Source organism: Pseudochaenichthys georgianus, chromosome 15 (assembly GCF_902827115.2).
Source record: "Pseudochaenichthys georgianus chromosome 15, fPseGeo1.2, whole genome shotgun sequence".
In the NCBI taxonomy this organism is placed as follows: domain Eukaryota; kingdom Metazoa; phylum Chordata; class Actinopteri; order Perciformes; family Channichthyidae; genus Pseudochaenichthys; species Pseudochaenichthys georgianus.
Genome location: NC_047517.1, coordinates 31,838,403 through 31,855,191, shown reverse-complemented (window position 1 = coordinate 31,855,191; position 16,789 = coordinate 31,838,403). Strand labels below are relative to the sequence as shown.

General features: G+C 42.0%; 1 protein-coding gene across 1 annotated transcript; it reads right to left on the bottom strand.

Moving 5' to 3' along the window:
• Positions 1-190: 190 nt before the first annotated feature.
• Positions 191-16,245, bottom strand: LOC117459276 (serine/threonine-protein phosphatase 4 regulatory subunit 3-like). The gene is made up of 16 exons (XM_034100005.2): positions 15,793-16,245; positions 15,141-15,196; positions 14,540-14,638; positions 13,733-14,356; positions 12,996-13,073; positions 12,412-12,528; positions 12,028-12,144; positions 10,971-11,102; positions 10,700-10,802; positions 10,561-10,602; positions 8,851-9,009; positions 8,552-8,721; positions 8,314-8,453; positions 5,280-5,428; positions 5,055-5,194; positions 191-2,405 (listed from the first exon to the last, which is right to left on the bottom strand). Exons 1-16 carry the CDS (start codon positions 15,932-15,934, stop codon positions 2,292-2,294), a joined length of 2,382 nt encoding a protein of 793 aa, XP_033955896.1. The 5' UTR covers positions 15,935-16,245; the 3' UTR covers positions 191-2,291.
• Between the last annotated feature and the right edge of the window lie 544 nt (positions 16,246-16,789).

Genomic DNA, 16,789 nt, shown 5'->3' with positions numbered 1-16,789 from the left:
AACACAAATACTGTTGATTTCTTGCTGTAAGATTTTCATAAAATCCACTAAATCATTTCAATAACCTAACATTTCTGAATCAAGTTATCAATTCAAACCACCTGGACCCAAAATAAATGATTCAGAATCAATTACAAATGACTAATTGCCAGATCAGTGAATTATTAAAACAAAGCCAGATTCAAGAAGGTCAATGTCAGGGTCACATTTAATTTCAAAACTTATCAAATAAAGTCATACAAATGTTAAGAATGGATAGTGGTAGTAAATGCACTTGGTACAAATTCATCAAGGGGCAGCAACACAGTCATATTGTTGGGCGACGCTGACAGACTGCTCGGGTTCTGCTGAACTCCTGAAAGCACATCGGCAATAATAATAACAATAATTTCACTTTGTGCTCCTACCCTGCTGCTCATAGCTCAGACGTTCTAGGTCTGTGATCTGGTGGTTTTAGCTAATATCGATTACCTTCATCTGCTTCTCAGCGTTGCTGATGGTGAGACCAGGGGGAAATGTTTTCAACCCGACAATAACATGTCCGAAATACTCGCTTGAACACCGTTCGACTCTAAAACTGCACATCAACCATTTGGTTAAATCATGTTCATCATAACTAATAAAAGAAAAAAACATCTCATCTGATCATAGTTTGAATTAAAGAAATGTCCTTCGACTTGTTTTTGATGTGCAGAGTTGTTTTAGGGTCAACCCTGAAATGAAAGCCCCTTGGAGCTCATGAGAATTCTTCATTCAGTTATAATTGCAAGATGTCTCACCAGCAGCAGAGTCTCAGAGCAGGGGAGCTTTTTTTGTGTCCGATGCAAATTAAATCTGAACCTGAGATCTGTCAGAGAGAAGGGTGCCAAGTCTTGAACCTCCTGATACAAGAGTGTGCACTAAATCTACTCTAAGCACACCGACAGCTCAGGTTTGTCACCAAATTAAAACAAAGGCTGGGCTTTGTGTGCATCTTAATGAGGACACTAAATTGTTAGATTCACTAAAATACAAAACCCAGACATCCTCAAATTGATGGCTGCAGAATGACTTTACTGCAGTTTTAATACGTTTTTGTAAAACCAGCATTTTCAACTTCTCTGCATTTTACAATGAATTAAATGAACTGGACTTAAAGGGTGAACAGTGAGCCCACCTTTTGTGCAACAACAACACAAATACACAGGTCGGCAGGTATCGCTCTCCCCTTGAAAATCAGATCAGGGAAAAAGGATTAAAAAGAAAAAATACATCTGTACAGTACTTTTTAACAAAGTCATTAAATACAGGATTTCTGGCAAACGCAGTCCTGTGTGTGAGGCGTCGTCCTGTGTGTGGTGTGTGTGTGTGTGTGTGTGTGTGTGTGTGTGTGTGTGTGTGTGTGTGTGTGTGTGTGTGTGTGTGTGTGTGTGTGTGTGTGTGTGTGTGTGTGCGCCTTGGCCGAACTGACGCCATGGCTTTTGTAGGTTTGAGTCTTGCTCCTGTGGATCTAAGCCTCATTACCACTGAGTTTTCACCCTGGTACATTTTGTCATGTGTGACCCCCCCCCCCTCGTCTCTCAACACCTCATGTTCCTTCTTTATAGACCATTCCCCCCCCCCGACCGAATTGAAGAGTTCTGTGGCAGGGCGGCGCTCACGGCGCAGCCAGTCAAGCTCTGTCTGACGGCTCGTCCTGCTAGCCTGACTGGCTGCTGGAAATTCATACACTGGCTTCCTCTGCCTCTGGAGCTCATTGCTTTTGGAGGATGAAAGGGGAGAGTTCAGATCGAGGACACGTGAGGGCTCCTGTGGGGGGGAGGGGGGGTAGTACCGCAGCTTCCTTGCTACTGTTGCTATAGCAACAGAGCAGAGTTGGAAACCGCCTTGGCATCGATACATCCACCGCAGGCTCTCTGGTCGGTACGTTTGGATGGAGGATGAGGAGGAAGTTGTTCAGGAGGAGGTCAGAACAGGGGGAGCAGAAGAAGTGTGAGGGGGGGGTGAGTTCAGAAAGGAGATTTGGGATCTTCTACAGGAGTAAAAAGAAGAGGTAAAATCAACAGGCTGAAGAAACAGACTGATTTGTCTTTTTCTTTTCGAGAAAATAAGTTGTCCATCCCCTTCCACGAGGGACAGAAGAGGAGCAGAGATGCGGAAGGACAGGGTGAGGTGGGAGCTCGTCTTCGCCCGACTCCTCAGCGAGACGGACAGGTGGCACAGGCAGGCCAAGGACCAATGAGACGACCAGAGGAGGAGGAGGGGAGGGACTCTGTGTCCGTCCGCTACGACCAAACAGAGGAACGTTAGCCTTAAGAGCTCAGGCGGGGCCGCTTTCTTGGAGACTGCTCTTCCTCCTCCTCCTCCTCTTCCTCCTCCTCTTCATCCTCATCATCTGGGTAGTCCACCAAACCAACCATAGCAGTCTGTATCACAGAGAAACATCAGAAAGATTGACATAAATGCCCACATAGAAAGCATAACAACAGGGTATATGCAGGAATCCTGAAGTCAAATGTAATGCCTTTTAAGACCTTTTTTAAGACCCTTTCCATACATTTTAAGACCTCATCGCAACTTCGAGTTCTAACCGGTTACATTGGCGACACACTTTATCTCACATTTACTATTGATTGTAAGATAGCACAACTAAACAGAGTGCAGACAGAATACTGAAGCCTCCTCTTCACATGAACTTCAACCTCCCTGTGAAGGTCAGGGTTAATGCAGCATGCTGCTTCTGTGTTCTTTCATTCCAGTAGAACTCCTCAGAAACCATTAGAAACCAGTATTTGACCAATAAACAAAACAATTGACAAAACTTTGAAATAGTAAATATTAAACTTCATGAGCTTCAGCGGAGTAATGCCATATAGGAGCTCCCTCACAAATACCCAGGGGTTAAATTGGGCTGGGGCTGTCCGGGGCCAAGCCCGGCACATAGGACGATGCTCTGACGTCATCACCCTCACACATTTGTCATATGTTTACAAAAAACAATATATATGTTAAGACTTTTCTCGTTCTTAATATAGACTATATTTAGGGTCGACATGTGCTGACCTTACTTTAAAATAGCAGATCTCTGTGACCGGATATAGTTTGACTTCAAATAAGAAGCAGCATTTTATGGCACGCTATGCATGGGGCCGCCTTGAGGGGGTTTCCCGACATGTTGTTTCAGTAAATTAAAGGGTGTTTCATGTTGTCGTTGCTGTGGACCTTCTTAATACCTTGGAAAATGCCGTTTAATACTTTTTAATAGCCTTAATTTTCGCTAAATTGATTTATCAACTTTTAATACTTTTTAAGACCGCGCGGACACCCTGAACAAAATATAAAAACAATGTTTTAAATCACAACGGTTTTCGGCAGTTGGCGTTAGTGCAGCACGATTAATCGAAAAAAGATCGTGATCTCGATTCAGACACCTATGCGATCTCATTTCTAAATTACGGTGATCCTATGACGTCATGCCGATTTAATTTTTTGGGATTTTATTTTTACATTTTTTATTATTTTGCTTCTGAATAATACCAACTTGCAATGTCAATCATACTTAAACGATGTAAAGCAAATATGCTCTATACATTTAACATTAAAGTACCATGATCGCATGCAAATGGTAGTGTTCTGTCTGTCTCTCCTCCTCTCATGCAGTGTTAACGCTGCAGCCACTCGGGTTGCCAGTTTTTGCGGAAGGAATAAGCAACCAGGTCTATGAAAACAAGCGCAAAAGAACATGAGCACTTTAAACCTATATAGGTCAGGTCGGCTATTTGAAAATAACCTATCTACAAGCTCACAACCGCAACAACCATTATTACTTACTACCAAGCAACTTCACAGAAAGATAAGCCCAATGTGGCTTATAATAAGTATACCTGGCAACACTCACTGACTGCAGCACGTGAGGGCAGGAGCCGGCAGTATGTTTACAGAAGTGTTGGCATTAGCACTGATTAGCAAAGAGTGACGAGAGCGACTAGTAGTACAAGAAAAACAGAAATGAGTGACACAGAAATGAGTGACGAGGAGGTCGAGGACAATGACAACAACACCGATGAAAAAAAGGGGGGGACATTGTAACTTGCCAGTGTTCCTCCCTGAAACCTCAGAATGTCAACATGTTGGTGTTCTTAGCCAAGAATCTTAAAGTGCAGTAGATGGACTGTGCTAGTAGCTAGGCAGCTAGGCTTTATTTACATTTATTCTGAAGCTGTAACTTTATGTTCTGTTCCGTTTTTATATTCAGTACTGACTGCAGTATTTAAGTTAATCCTTTTGATTCAGTGACATTACTACTCAGTGGAGTCTAGCACTTTGTTTAAGTTTATGTTTTTTTCAGTACAAGAACCTTTAAGTGCAGTAGTTGAACTGGGTGCTATTTTTTTATATTATTATTCTAAAGCTGTGACTGTTTTGTTTTTATATTCGGCACTGTGGTGAGGTATTTTGAGTAACTGAAGTGCATTCCTCCCTGTAACAAACAGGTTGGTGTTGTTGTACAGTAGTTGGGTGTCCACTGTGGACAGGTGCTACTGCAAAGTTTACATTTTGTTATTATAAAGCTGCAAAAATTCTATTTTTTATATTCAGCACTGCATGTTTTGTGTTTTGAGAGACTTGAGTTTAAGTCAAGCGCTTTGTTTAAAGCCACAGTAGTTGGCTGTCAAATTCATTTTAGTTACTCTATGTTTTTGCTACAAGAAACTGAGACTTGGATTTAAGTCCAGCACTTTGATGGTGTCTGTTTAAAGCCACAACAGTTGGCTCCAGGTTCCACATTTTGAATGTAGTAATGTTTGTTCAGTATTCAGCAACTACAGACTAAAGACAAAGTTATGTTTTTGTTACAAGAGAGACAAATGTTGTCTGTTTAAATTCATTGTACTCACGTGACGTGTAAGAGTGCAATAAATATTTTCATTGAAACGATGAGAATCGTGATCTCAATTCTTATGGAGGAAAATCGTGATTCACATTTGAGCAAGAATCGTGCAGCACTAGTTGGCGTCTGTCAAAATGATTCCTTCTCATGCCGACACAAGGAGAATAAATACTTCCGTTATTACCTTCACTACTGGTGTGGCAGGAAGAGCAACTGTTTTGACGGAGGAAGCTGAACTGTTGTTTGGAGTGACGGCCTGTGAGGCGGGGGGGCTTACAGCAGCTTTCCCGTTGTTGTTGGCACCATTAGCTCCGTTGGCAGCTCCTGCAGAAACAGGGTGTAAATATCTAACTGCAAAGGGCTGTGGCAATCAGGAAATGATACGGAGAAAGAGACCAGGGCAGCTTACCTTTTTTGGCTTCCATGTACTTTCCGTAGCTGTCGGCGAAGTCTTCCTCCATCCGGCTCTTCTCCACAGCCTCGCTTTCATCATCATCATCGTCGTCGTTGAACAACAACTCCTCGTCCTCGTCCATCGACCGTGCATCTCTGCGATATCTACAGGGAAGTAATAACTTCATTAAGCACAAATATCTACTTTCATGCAGGGGTAGCAGTGGGACCTGGGAATACTCAGTACACATAGTTCACATTCGCATCTCTAATGCCCCTTTCACGTTCTAGCTCCGTGCTAGAGCTTTACTGGTTCGGAACCGGTTCTTCGGTTCAGCTCCCACTCTGTTCACACCGCTCAGAGCCCGACTGGTGCTCAATCAATCAATGTTTATTTATATAGCCCAATATCACAAATGTTACATTTGTCTCAGTGGACTTCACAGTTTGTACAGAATATCAGTATGACAATACAACACCCTCTATCCTTTGACCCTCACATCGTACAAGGAAAAACTTCCAGAGAAAACCCACAGTTTAAAGGGGAACATGGGAGAACCTCAGGGAGAGCAACAGAGACGGACAGACGTGCAATAGATGCCGTGTGTAAATCGAAAAGATAATACATTTGCTGCGTCATTGTTCGCGTAACCGTTTGCGTGCCAGCTTCATAAAGCCAAACCGCGCGGAAACCCTTCACATCGACAACAACAATGACCGATTGTATTGAAGCGCTACTCGTTTTGGTTTTGCTCTGCCGAAATGGGACGACTTTACTACCAACTTTTCAGTCGTTACATGCTACATTCAAAAGTTCTTTACAATCATCATCAACGACGATTCCGTAGGAGAAAGAAGGTAAATATACGTCATATTCGATGGCGTTAGAGTTAGCTGTTGTTAGTGTCTGCATGCGCCAAGCTCAAACTACCCAGCTTTGCAGCATTAATTACTATGTTATAACATTAAAACTGATGCCTCCGACGTAAGCGTGACGTATGTGGTGCTTGCTTTCTAGACCGACAACGTTTTGGTGCTTGAAACAAACCGGATTCCGGAGCTTAGAGGTGGCTCCGCTGCGGTGTGAACAGGAAAAAACTGTGCTTTTCAAGCTCCAGCTCCGAACCGGCCCTGGAACCGCGTTGGTGTGAAAGGGGTATGTGATTTGACCTTTGCAGGAACCCTGAAGTCCAATGCAATACCTTTTAAAACCCTTCCATACATTTTAAGACCTCATCGCCACTTCGAGTTCTAACCAGTTACCTTGGGGACACACTTTACCTCACATTGACTATATACACTAGGGATGTGCATCTCCATCACTGAGGCCGATGCGATGCGCATCTCGATACGTTGCCACGATACATTAACGATACATTTGAAACACCAGGCGATGCGATACGATACACCCCTGTTGCGATACAGTTCGATACGATTTGATTCAACATTATGCGATTCAAAAATAATGATACTTCAATATGGTACGACAGAGGATTTTTGTTTTATTCCTTATATGCAGCAAATCATACATTAACAAAAAAGTGCTTTACATATTTGGTTCTGCACATCCCATCATGCCTTTATTTTTTTACCTTTAAAAGCTCTCCAGAGTACAGTACAATTGTATAACACCGCACAGTTAAACAATGTACGGATGCATTGCTCATGATTAACAATGTGCAAATAACAGCTACCATAGTGCAATGCCCATACAGCTGCCAGCCTGATGTGCTTAACACTCATTCATAGGCTGACTCACCCGTGAGCAGAAAGCAGTGGGTTCTATATGAACAATAAAGAATACAAATAACCTCTCACAAACAGGTATTTCATAACTGCTTACAGTGAGGAAGACATTTACATTATTATTGGCCGTCACAGGCTGCTGTAAACTAAACACCACTCTCTGACAGAACACCTCACTGAGTGATTTAACTCATAGTCTAACTTTCAGGTTTCTCTTTTCAGCCGCAGACCCCATGTCTCCTCTTTATGAGCGTCGCTAAGTTCCTCGTACTACTGTACTTTAAAGCGGCTCGGCATCGTTAACAATTTGCGAGCGATCTTTCAAGTTGACCGTCTGTAGTATATAGTGCCGCGCACATATACCATCAGGACGTTACTGATGGGGTGCGGCTGCGGAGTGATACTGTGTGTATGCAAGCCCGCATCTAGGACGGATCTATGTATCATGGCTGTAGACCTGTTAAGTAATAAAGATACCTCATACAAAGGTCTACGGATACCTTATTACTCTCCATGACCTGCGGTCAACTATATAGCATAAAGGACTATTACACCGTCTTTCTTGAACAATCCGAAGTGTTGCCAAACGTTTGATTTGTAGGTATTTTTCGGTGCGCTGTGTTTCTCTTTCTCCTCAACTTCCGTGTGTGTTGATAACTGAGACTCTCGGCCTCTGTAGTGGCGAAGCAAATATCAAAGATCGTCTCTGCTGAGCGTTGACAAGATGAGGGGATTTTATATGAATGAATTGGTTTTTTACCGATGCAAAGACGCTACGCAATCGATGCATCGCGAGTTCAACCCAAACTGTAGCCGATGTGCACTCTTTCAACCGGTGCACTCGCATCTTGAACGTTTATGCCGGTGCACCGATGCGAATCGGTGAATCTTAACATCTCTAATATACACAGTATTGATTGTCCTTCCTCCTTATCCTCCAACCATTTGGACGCAAACTTGCATTTCCCGATAACGATGTTGTTTAACAACCGGCGTAAACGGGCCTTCGCGCTATCAAGCAGTGAGCGCACGATGTCCTGTTCAGATGACGTCAAACCCAACGGGATGCCATCAATAAACTACACAGAATCACACGACACACCTACGCAATGATTACATTCAGGCAGACTGTAGAACACAACCTCTTTGGACCAATTTATATACTTATTGAAAACAAGCTACAAAATGTAACACCTTGGAAAATGCCATTTAATAGCCTTCATTTTCACTAAATTGATTTATCAACTTTGAATACTTTTAAGACCCCGCGGACCCCCTGCTTTGTGTCCCATCTGTCTACTGACCTGTTGAGTCTCTGACTCTGTCGGTCTTTTTCCTGCTCGTATCGGCCCTTCAGGCCCTTGAAAGTCTGGACGTACTCGATGGATTCAAGTGCTTTGTAGAAGTTATCCACAATGTGAGCGATGAGAGACTTAACATCCTCCTGGAAAAAAAAGAAATCACAAGACCTCCACCATTAGTGCCTCAAGCGCACACACCCTTCACTAATACACATTTTGATTAAGTTTAGTATGTGCCCACCACTTTAATGAACTCAAAGAGCTCTATGGTGGCGGAGTTGAGGAGGTTGTATCGGGTGCCGTTGTCCAGCAGGGCGTTAATGACGGGCTCAAACAGGTTCCCTTTGATGATATAGCGGTTGTAGTACTCATCCTTCAGGCCAATGATCCTACGCATGAAACGAAGGGCACCTGGGACAAAAAACAGACAACTTAGTAAAAAATGAAGCATGAATGAGTGATTTGTAACTAAATATACAAAGTGGGATAGCAATGGATCGACAAAGCAGCAGGAAGTTATGTGCATGTGCGTGTACTTACAAAGAGCGAGGAAGGTGTGTTTTGAGTTCATTAGCACCAGCACTCTCCTGAGCAGGTCTTTGTTCATGATGTAGGTCTTGATGTGGTAGGTGTGGTGCTCCACACAGAAGGTCAGCAGCTCCAGGATCAGTGCCAGCAGCTGAGCCGTCTGGAAGTTGTCTACACAAAATAAAACGAAGCAAATAAGCAAGGCGAATTGTGTGCATTTCTAGATTATACATAATTATAAGCAAGGCAAGTTTATTTATATAGCACCATTCAACAGAAGGCAATTCAAAGCGCTTTACAACAATGAAAGACATTAAGAGCATTATAAAATGATATCTAAAAACGCTCATTTAAAAGCTAAGATAAAACTTACAGTGCAGTTTAAGATCTGAATATATCAATTAAAAGCAGCGGCAAAAAGAAAAGTCTTCAGCCTGGATTTAAAAGTAGATCCGTTTAACCAAATAAAAACACTATTAATAGTTCTTTGCAGCTCTCGGACTGTTTACATGACGCAGTGTTGTAGTCAAGTCACCAATTCACGAGTCCAAGTCACTCTCGAGCCACTACTCTTCAAGTCCGAGTACAAGGCACCAAGGAGTGTCCGAGTCGAGTCCGAGTCATCATTACCTGTGTTCGAGTCCAAGTCAGAGTCACCTAAGAAGAGTCCAAGTCAGAGTCACCTAAGAAGAGTCCGAGTCACACGTCTTCATGTATTAATCTTCGTGGATATATGTGTTGAAACGTAGCTGCTCCTCGACATTGCTTTTATCCTGTCATGTTATACTAATCTGTCTATTGAACTGCTGTGAAGCGAGTTTGGCTACAATTATTGTAATAGGTGCTATACAAATACAAAGCTTATTACTAATATTATTATTACTATTGTAAATTACCTTTAATATGTCTAACTATATTTAAAATGAGTTACCTTTTACAGAAGGGATTATATTTGTATGCCAATATTTTCCTATGGTAAAGTTTTCATTTTGCACTTTTATTTTGATAGTAATAAGATCGGGACTTTTATTTTGAAGGAACTTTTACCAGTTAAATCAGTTTACTGATAAAGATTGAGCCCCAGAATGCACATGGCTACTTAGCATGCAAAATGACTCATTCTGCATGTTCAGTAGCCATGTGCTTTTCTCTTCAATCTTGTTTCCACATAACGAGCATTTTGCGCTGCTCTTTTCCAATGTGGAAGCAGAATGTGTGAAAGCATACAGCACGATGCGGGGTGTGTCTATAGACATCTTTAGACTGGAATAGCGGGGCCCAGTAAGTGAACTCGCCTCGCAGGTGCACATGCCAGGATAGAGGACATCAGAGTCCAGAGAAAACTTGCTCGAGTCCGAGTCCAAGTCGGAGCGTCAATGTACAAGTCGAGTCCGAGTCATCGTGGGGGGAAAAATTCACAAGTCCGAGTCAGCGTACGCGAGAAGTCACGAGTCCAAGTCGCGGCAATCAGTGCGCGAGTCCGAGTCGAGTCACGAGTCCCAAAAATCGGCACTCGACTCCGACCCGAGTCCAGGATTCGAGTACTCCATCTCTGACATGATGTAATAAATAACAGCTTTTTAGTTAGAAGTTATTATGAAGAGGTCAATTATTAATTGTAATCTAGTGGGTACAGGTCAAAGAAATGCAATGGTATAGTTCCCAGTTAACTCTGACATGCTTTGTCTGTTGGGTGGTTCTCTGTTGAGTTAAATTCCTCACCTGGACAGACCGGGTTGATCTTAGTTGATCCCTCCTGCAGATCTGAAAAGGCAATGACACAGAACTCATAAACATAAACTCTGTTTATCTTACAGTCTGAAACATTTCAGTTCATGCAAGGCCTCTGTCCCCAGCTCACCTTTTGAGATTTTGTCATGTGCCGTGTTGGCCAGCAGAGGAGCGGTGAGGACGTGCATGCAGTACTTGTAGAAGAAACTCAGAAACTCCGTCTTCTCCGTTTTCTAAAAGGAAAATGAAGAAGCTTTAATAAAGTGCTGTGAATGTTTCACTGTTGAAGGAAGGCTGTGTAATTCACCAGCTGGCTACATATGATGTAGATAAGATCCCTGCAATGCACAAAACATTTTATAGCCGTTCCATTGACATTCCTGCGTGCTGGCCATGCTTACATTGGTGGAAGCGAGCATGTTCTCGGGGTCGATGAGCGTCCTGAGCAGACCCATGAGCTGGACAGCCCCCCCCAACTCTGGGTCGGAGTCACAAATCATCTGCTTGATCACCACATTTATCAGCAGGACATCCTGTACACCAAGGAAACACACAGAAAAATATAAAGTTAAGACAAATTCTGATTTTAAGAGATCTACTTGTGGATTCCCTAAACTATTCAAGGTGAACAACTTTAAAGGTCTCCTGTTATACTGTTCTTCATCAATATTTTATAGGTCTCAGATATATACAAAACATGTCTCGGATTGGCTGAAACACCAAACGGATCATTGCAGCATCCCATAATCCCCTCTGTTTCAAAAGTGCTGATTCTCTGTCTGTTACTTTAGATGAAAATAAGGAGCCCCTCCCCACGCCCCTCTGAGATATTTGGTTACAAAGAACACAATGGTGCTCTAGGAGGAGATTCAGATGATAAGGTGGGGGAGGGGGGGTTACCGTGGTTGGTGATTGGCCACATCATAAAGTGGCCAAAATCTGATCAGCTCATTTTCAGACAGGTTTTTATAGAAATGGATCAGGAATCTTTTTTCCTGAAACCTTGAGAATCTCTTTACACAGAGGGGACACACGGTTATGTATACAAGACAGGAAAAGTGGATTTTGCATAATATGTGATCTTTACTGTATTTACATTAGAGGTATAAGGTGATCACAAACACCCAGGATGACATTTGATATTTAAAGGTCTCCTTGATTACTAAGTGCTCAGGAGGAAGACTGCTCTATTCATTTGTAAAGCTTCTTGCCATTTCCCGTTATATGGCACATGAATTGTATGTTAAATTGCTGCAGCACAGAAATTGTAAGATGCATCCCTCAGGATACATCAAACAGTAACAACCAACTGGAGGATCAAACACAATGCAGATGTTCACCGTTCTTTTGTCACAACAATGATGTGATAGATATATTTATTTTTAAAGGAGAAATGATCACGGGCTGAACGAAACAATTCACTGGCATCTAAAAAGGGCAAGATGTTTCAATGCTTACGTCGTCCGTCTGCTGAGGCTCCTGCATGACAAACTCCCGGACCATGGAGGGGCTGAATTCCACCAGGTAAGAGAAGATGTCCGTCGCTGCTGCCCTCACCTGCAGGTCGTCCATTCCCTGAACAGGAGAAATAAACGAGTTAAGAGCCGAACAAAGAGAGATATCAACACACTATAATGTTTCACAGTTGGCCCATTCACAGACAAGAAACAAAAACCAAGGGACTGTTTCATGAGCAGCAAATTCATGGAACGCCCAGAGTATAATGATAAGATTGATAGGCTTTATTGTTCCTTTGGGAAATGTGTGTTGACAGTAGTGCCTGCAGTATAAAATCTCAGCAAGACAACAGAAATATTCATCCAAGTACACATGCCGACATACCATCACTATTTCAAGAGCAGGTAAAATTCCTAGATTTGCCAGAGTTTTAAAGAAAGCATCTCTGTTTTGTGGCTGCAACGTCTGTGAAAAAGCGCAGAATTCCTTGACAAAGTTCACCTGAGGAGAAGAGGAAACACAGATTTAATGTTACATCAAGATTCGACAGATTCAAGGAAACCGTTGAAGGTCATTGACAAAAATACTGTCTTCAAGCATGGTTGCATTTGTGATAGTGTTCAACAGTGGAAGACATTCTGGTGTAAAACAGTCATCCTCCCTATTCCAGGGTGAGACACTTTAAAAAAAGGTTAAATAAATGACAACTGCTGAGCTATTAGAATGAATGATTTCCTATGTTACTGCCATTGAGAGGCTTAACTGTAGGAATACTGTTGCCAATGTGGTTGTATTTTTCATAGACAAAGAGGTAACTCACATCAATATCATTATGGAAAACTGCAGAAATGTCGTTAAATATTTAACCCTTGTGAATGAAATGGCATGAAAGACAGCAATCTATATATTCAGAACAGTAACACATAGTACATTTAATTCCCATAGCAATGAATAGCAACATCACTTACAAGCTCTCTCCTTTTACTGTCCTCTGTGGCTTCATCTGTGAGCTGTGCAAACACCTCTGTAAGGAACTTCTCGTCCTCCTGTGGCACATGAAAAACGGGGTTCAGAAATCAAATACAAAGATGGACAAAATACGAGGAAATGTGTTCGTCATTTAGTGTGAGTCACAACATAAACTGGTGTGCTGTTCCGACGACACAGAGAACCTATGATTCTAATATACAATCATGTAGATATCCAACACCTGAATATAGAAATGGACGGACAGTCATTTGGATGTACAGGTATCTGTTTTGAAATAAACACATGCTTCACATAAGCTCCATATTAAAAATCCACTTACATTCAAGACAATGGACTCCCAACTCATTCACTGATTGACCTGACAAATTGTGTTTAAATTATTTTACATTTTTAATGTTTCAATCGTCATATTACATTTGATACTGTTTGAGCATGTATATGGAAATGTAGTAAGCAATTTAGCCAAAAGTATGAGCCATGTTATTCTTCAGAACCGCAGAGAGGGCAGGTTCTCTTGCACATGTTAAACAAATTTCAGTGGCAACTGATATTAAAACATTTACATATACATTTAAGAAAACACATGCGGCAATGTTCAATGCAACCTGTTAAAATGCCAACGACATTCGGAAGTAAAAAGAAAAAAGTCCGACAACGCATGGTTAATATATTGTACTTTTAGAATAATAAAAAGTTACCTGGTTTTGATTATTACCTGCAACATACTGACAATCTCCACCTTGTTGAAGAAGATAAAGGAGGTGAGTGTGGACAGGAAGTTCTCCTCAAAAACAGACGGCGTGGGCAGGATGATGTCCTGGATGTACTGCACCCGGTAGGTCTGGTGGATCTTCTGCCGCAGCTCAGAGTCCGTGATCGGGATCACTTCTTTAAACTTTGCCGTCTTGGTCAAGAATTCCCGGTGCCGTTTAGGCTGAACCAGCGCCGGGTCATACTCAAGGCATCCAACCACATCCATGATACAGTCATCAGAGAACATCACCTCGAATAGGGCCGCTTTATTAAGGAACAAGACACCCCGAACAATCTCATAGAGATGATGTAGGCCTTCCCTGTTGTCCAGGTCCTCGCATACTCTGAAGAGACCCAGGAGTTTCTTGATGTAGCCTTCGCTCATCAGGGCCAGGGCCAGTTTTTCCCTCCTGATGGGTGACGAGAGGACAGATGTAACCAGGTCAGCGATCTCCTCCAGTCGGCTTAACTCGCAAGGAGGGAGCTCCACCAGGTGGCTCGTCTCTGGAATCTCCTCAAAGCGTTCCTCCTCCGACTCATCAATGGGGTCCTGGGTAATGTCCAGGGCAGGGTCCTTGCCTTGAACCTGGAAGATAACAAGTTGGTAGATATGAAGTTAGGTGTAAAAACTAGAAGTTTCAATGTAGCATTCGGAGCAGTGTCACTTAAATATCAGTTCTAGAAAATTGACAGTTTCACCCCTCCCGTTTGAGTACAACTTTTTTTTCTTTTTAAATGCATACTGTAACTTAAACTGGATGGTAATTACCTGGCAGATCTTCTCCCATATCTCATCGCAGCCTGCCTTTTCCTGGAAACTTAGGGCAAGGTCATAATTGTCAGCTTCCGACCAGACAATCAGTGTGTCCTGAAGTAGGAGAGAGAAACATCAAACTGTACTATGAACTGCTCATCATATTCACAGGAAACACTGAAACATGGTTGCATGAACTCACATGATCAAAACACCCTTCCAGAGAGTGAGCCTTCACACGTTACAAACAAGTACTTTAAAGGCTTTTCATATCCTTTAGAAAAAAAGATAAATGAGATTGCTTTGTCTACAATCAGATCTATTCAAGTACTAAAATCAAGTAACAGTTTTCTGTTACAGATTCCTCTCCACATACTGAATGATAATATCAATAACAAGTGTTCAAATACTGATGATGTTACCAGTCTATTGCTTGATACCTAGTGTAGACCCCAAGATACTGAATTGTCTGACAGATTGTCTGTGTTGCATCATTGTAGCAGTATTTGTTTAGCAACAAGTCTCAATGTTGAAATGATTACATTTTCACACTCCAAGTCTTAAATGTCCCACTGTTTGCTACCTTCTGTAGCTGATCAAGATTATCTTTTCTTACCTGTTGTTTCTGATATGCAGTATTCGGGCTTATCTTCGACTCCAATAGTAGAGATCCTAAAACACAAAGACTTGTAACTTGATTTTCAAGCTGGTGCGAATGATCACAACAAAGATTACCACAGGATACCATGACTAATTCTCGAAGGTTAAGAACAATTAATCAGTCTTGAAGTTGGAGAGCTTTCGACGCTAGGTAGACAATGTACAAGGATGAATAAAACACTTTTTCCAAAGTTGAAACAAACATCAGAAAGGCTTTTACAACAGTTATCCTATTTAAGTGTTGTTCATTTTATGCGTTGGTCTGTGGATGTACTCATAATGCTTTTCAATCCAAAGCATTTGTATCAAGTTAGTACATTTAAGACTAGACTTTGAAGGCCCCCCATGCTACAGATCATGTCGCCAGCTAAACCAAGGAGCTTGCTAGCACAAGCGATTCAATAAATTGTTGCCTTTTCTTTGGGGTAAGTTCTTATACCAATTGTTCCAACAGTTAGAAACGTTACAAACGCTGAAAGAAATTCAAAGCAGCATTCCCAATAAGTTAACCAAGCACACAGTGAACAATTATGTCCGGACAACAAGAAGTTAGCATGCTAATGATAGCCCACATAACGTCAATGATGCTAAGCTAACTGAGAACTCACCGTCTGATTCGGCCCGAACTAATAATGATATTCCCTTTAGCCGTTCAACAAACGTAGAAGAAACGTGTCCGGTGCCCCGATCGTCCCACTGACGGTCTTCATTTAGCGTATATACTTTCACTCGCCGCCGAGTGTCCGACATGGTGAACCGAGTCGGAGCTAGCAGGCTAGCAGAATGCTAACAAGCTATCACCTCACCCCGTCTGGTGTTCTCTACCCTCGACCTGTTAACTTTGTTTCCACCCGCATGTTACACAACATGCACGTCTAAGTGAATTTCACAACAGGAGAGAAATGTATCAGTCGCTATTTTATAAACATATTCCGTTCACGGTGTGAAACAACTTAACGGGAGGCCTATTGTTAAACAGTAAAAATTCACAGAGAACACAACAACTCTAACGGCCTTCTTGCTAACGTCCACAGACCGCCATCTTGTAATCCGATCTTGTGTTCTTTTTCTTCTTCGACGTCAATCAAGCGGTAACTGCCGCGCGGTCTCCTCCTCCGAGCGGAGTCAGCCAATAGCAGGCCGCAGCGCCGCCAGTGTAGAGCGACACCTAGCGGGCCAGAGGAGTAACGGCCGCAGCAATCACCAGTTTATCAGAACCAGAACCAGACTAAAGCAAAGTCGTACTGTTAATATATTTTCCTTCTAAAACTTAAAGCATTTATCTTTCGCATTTCACATATTTATTTATTATTTCAATACACAGTATTTCATTTTACATTCTGTTTTTAGCTCATCCTATTCCATTGTGCAGGTAGCCTATAGTCTACTTGTCTTGCAATGTTTTATTTGTATTTTTGTTTGTTTTGCACTATTTTTATTGTTTTATATATCTTATATATTTATGTTGCATTGTTGAAGGAGCTTGGGTCTTAATATGTTCATTGCCATAACTACACTGTAGCTATACGACAATACACCGTTAGAATCCTAAACCTGTTAACATCTCTAGATAGAGAAATAGAGAGCCTGAGATTCATGATTTGT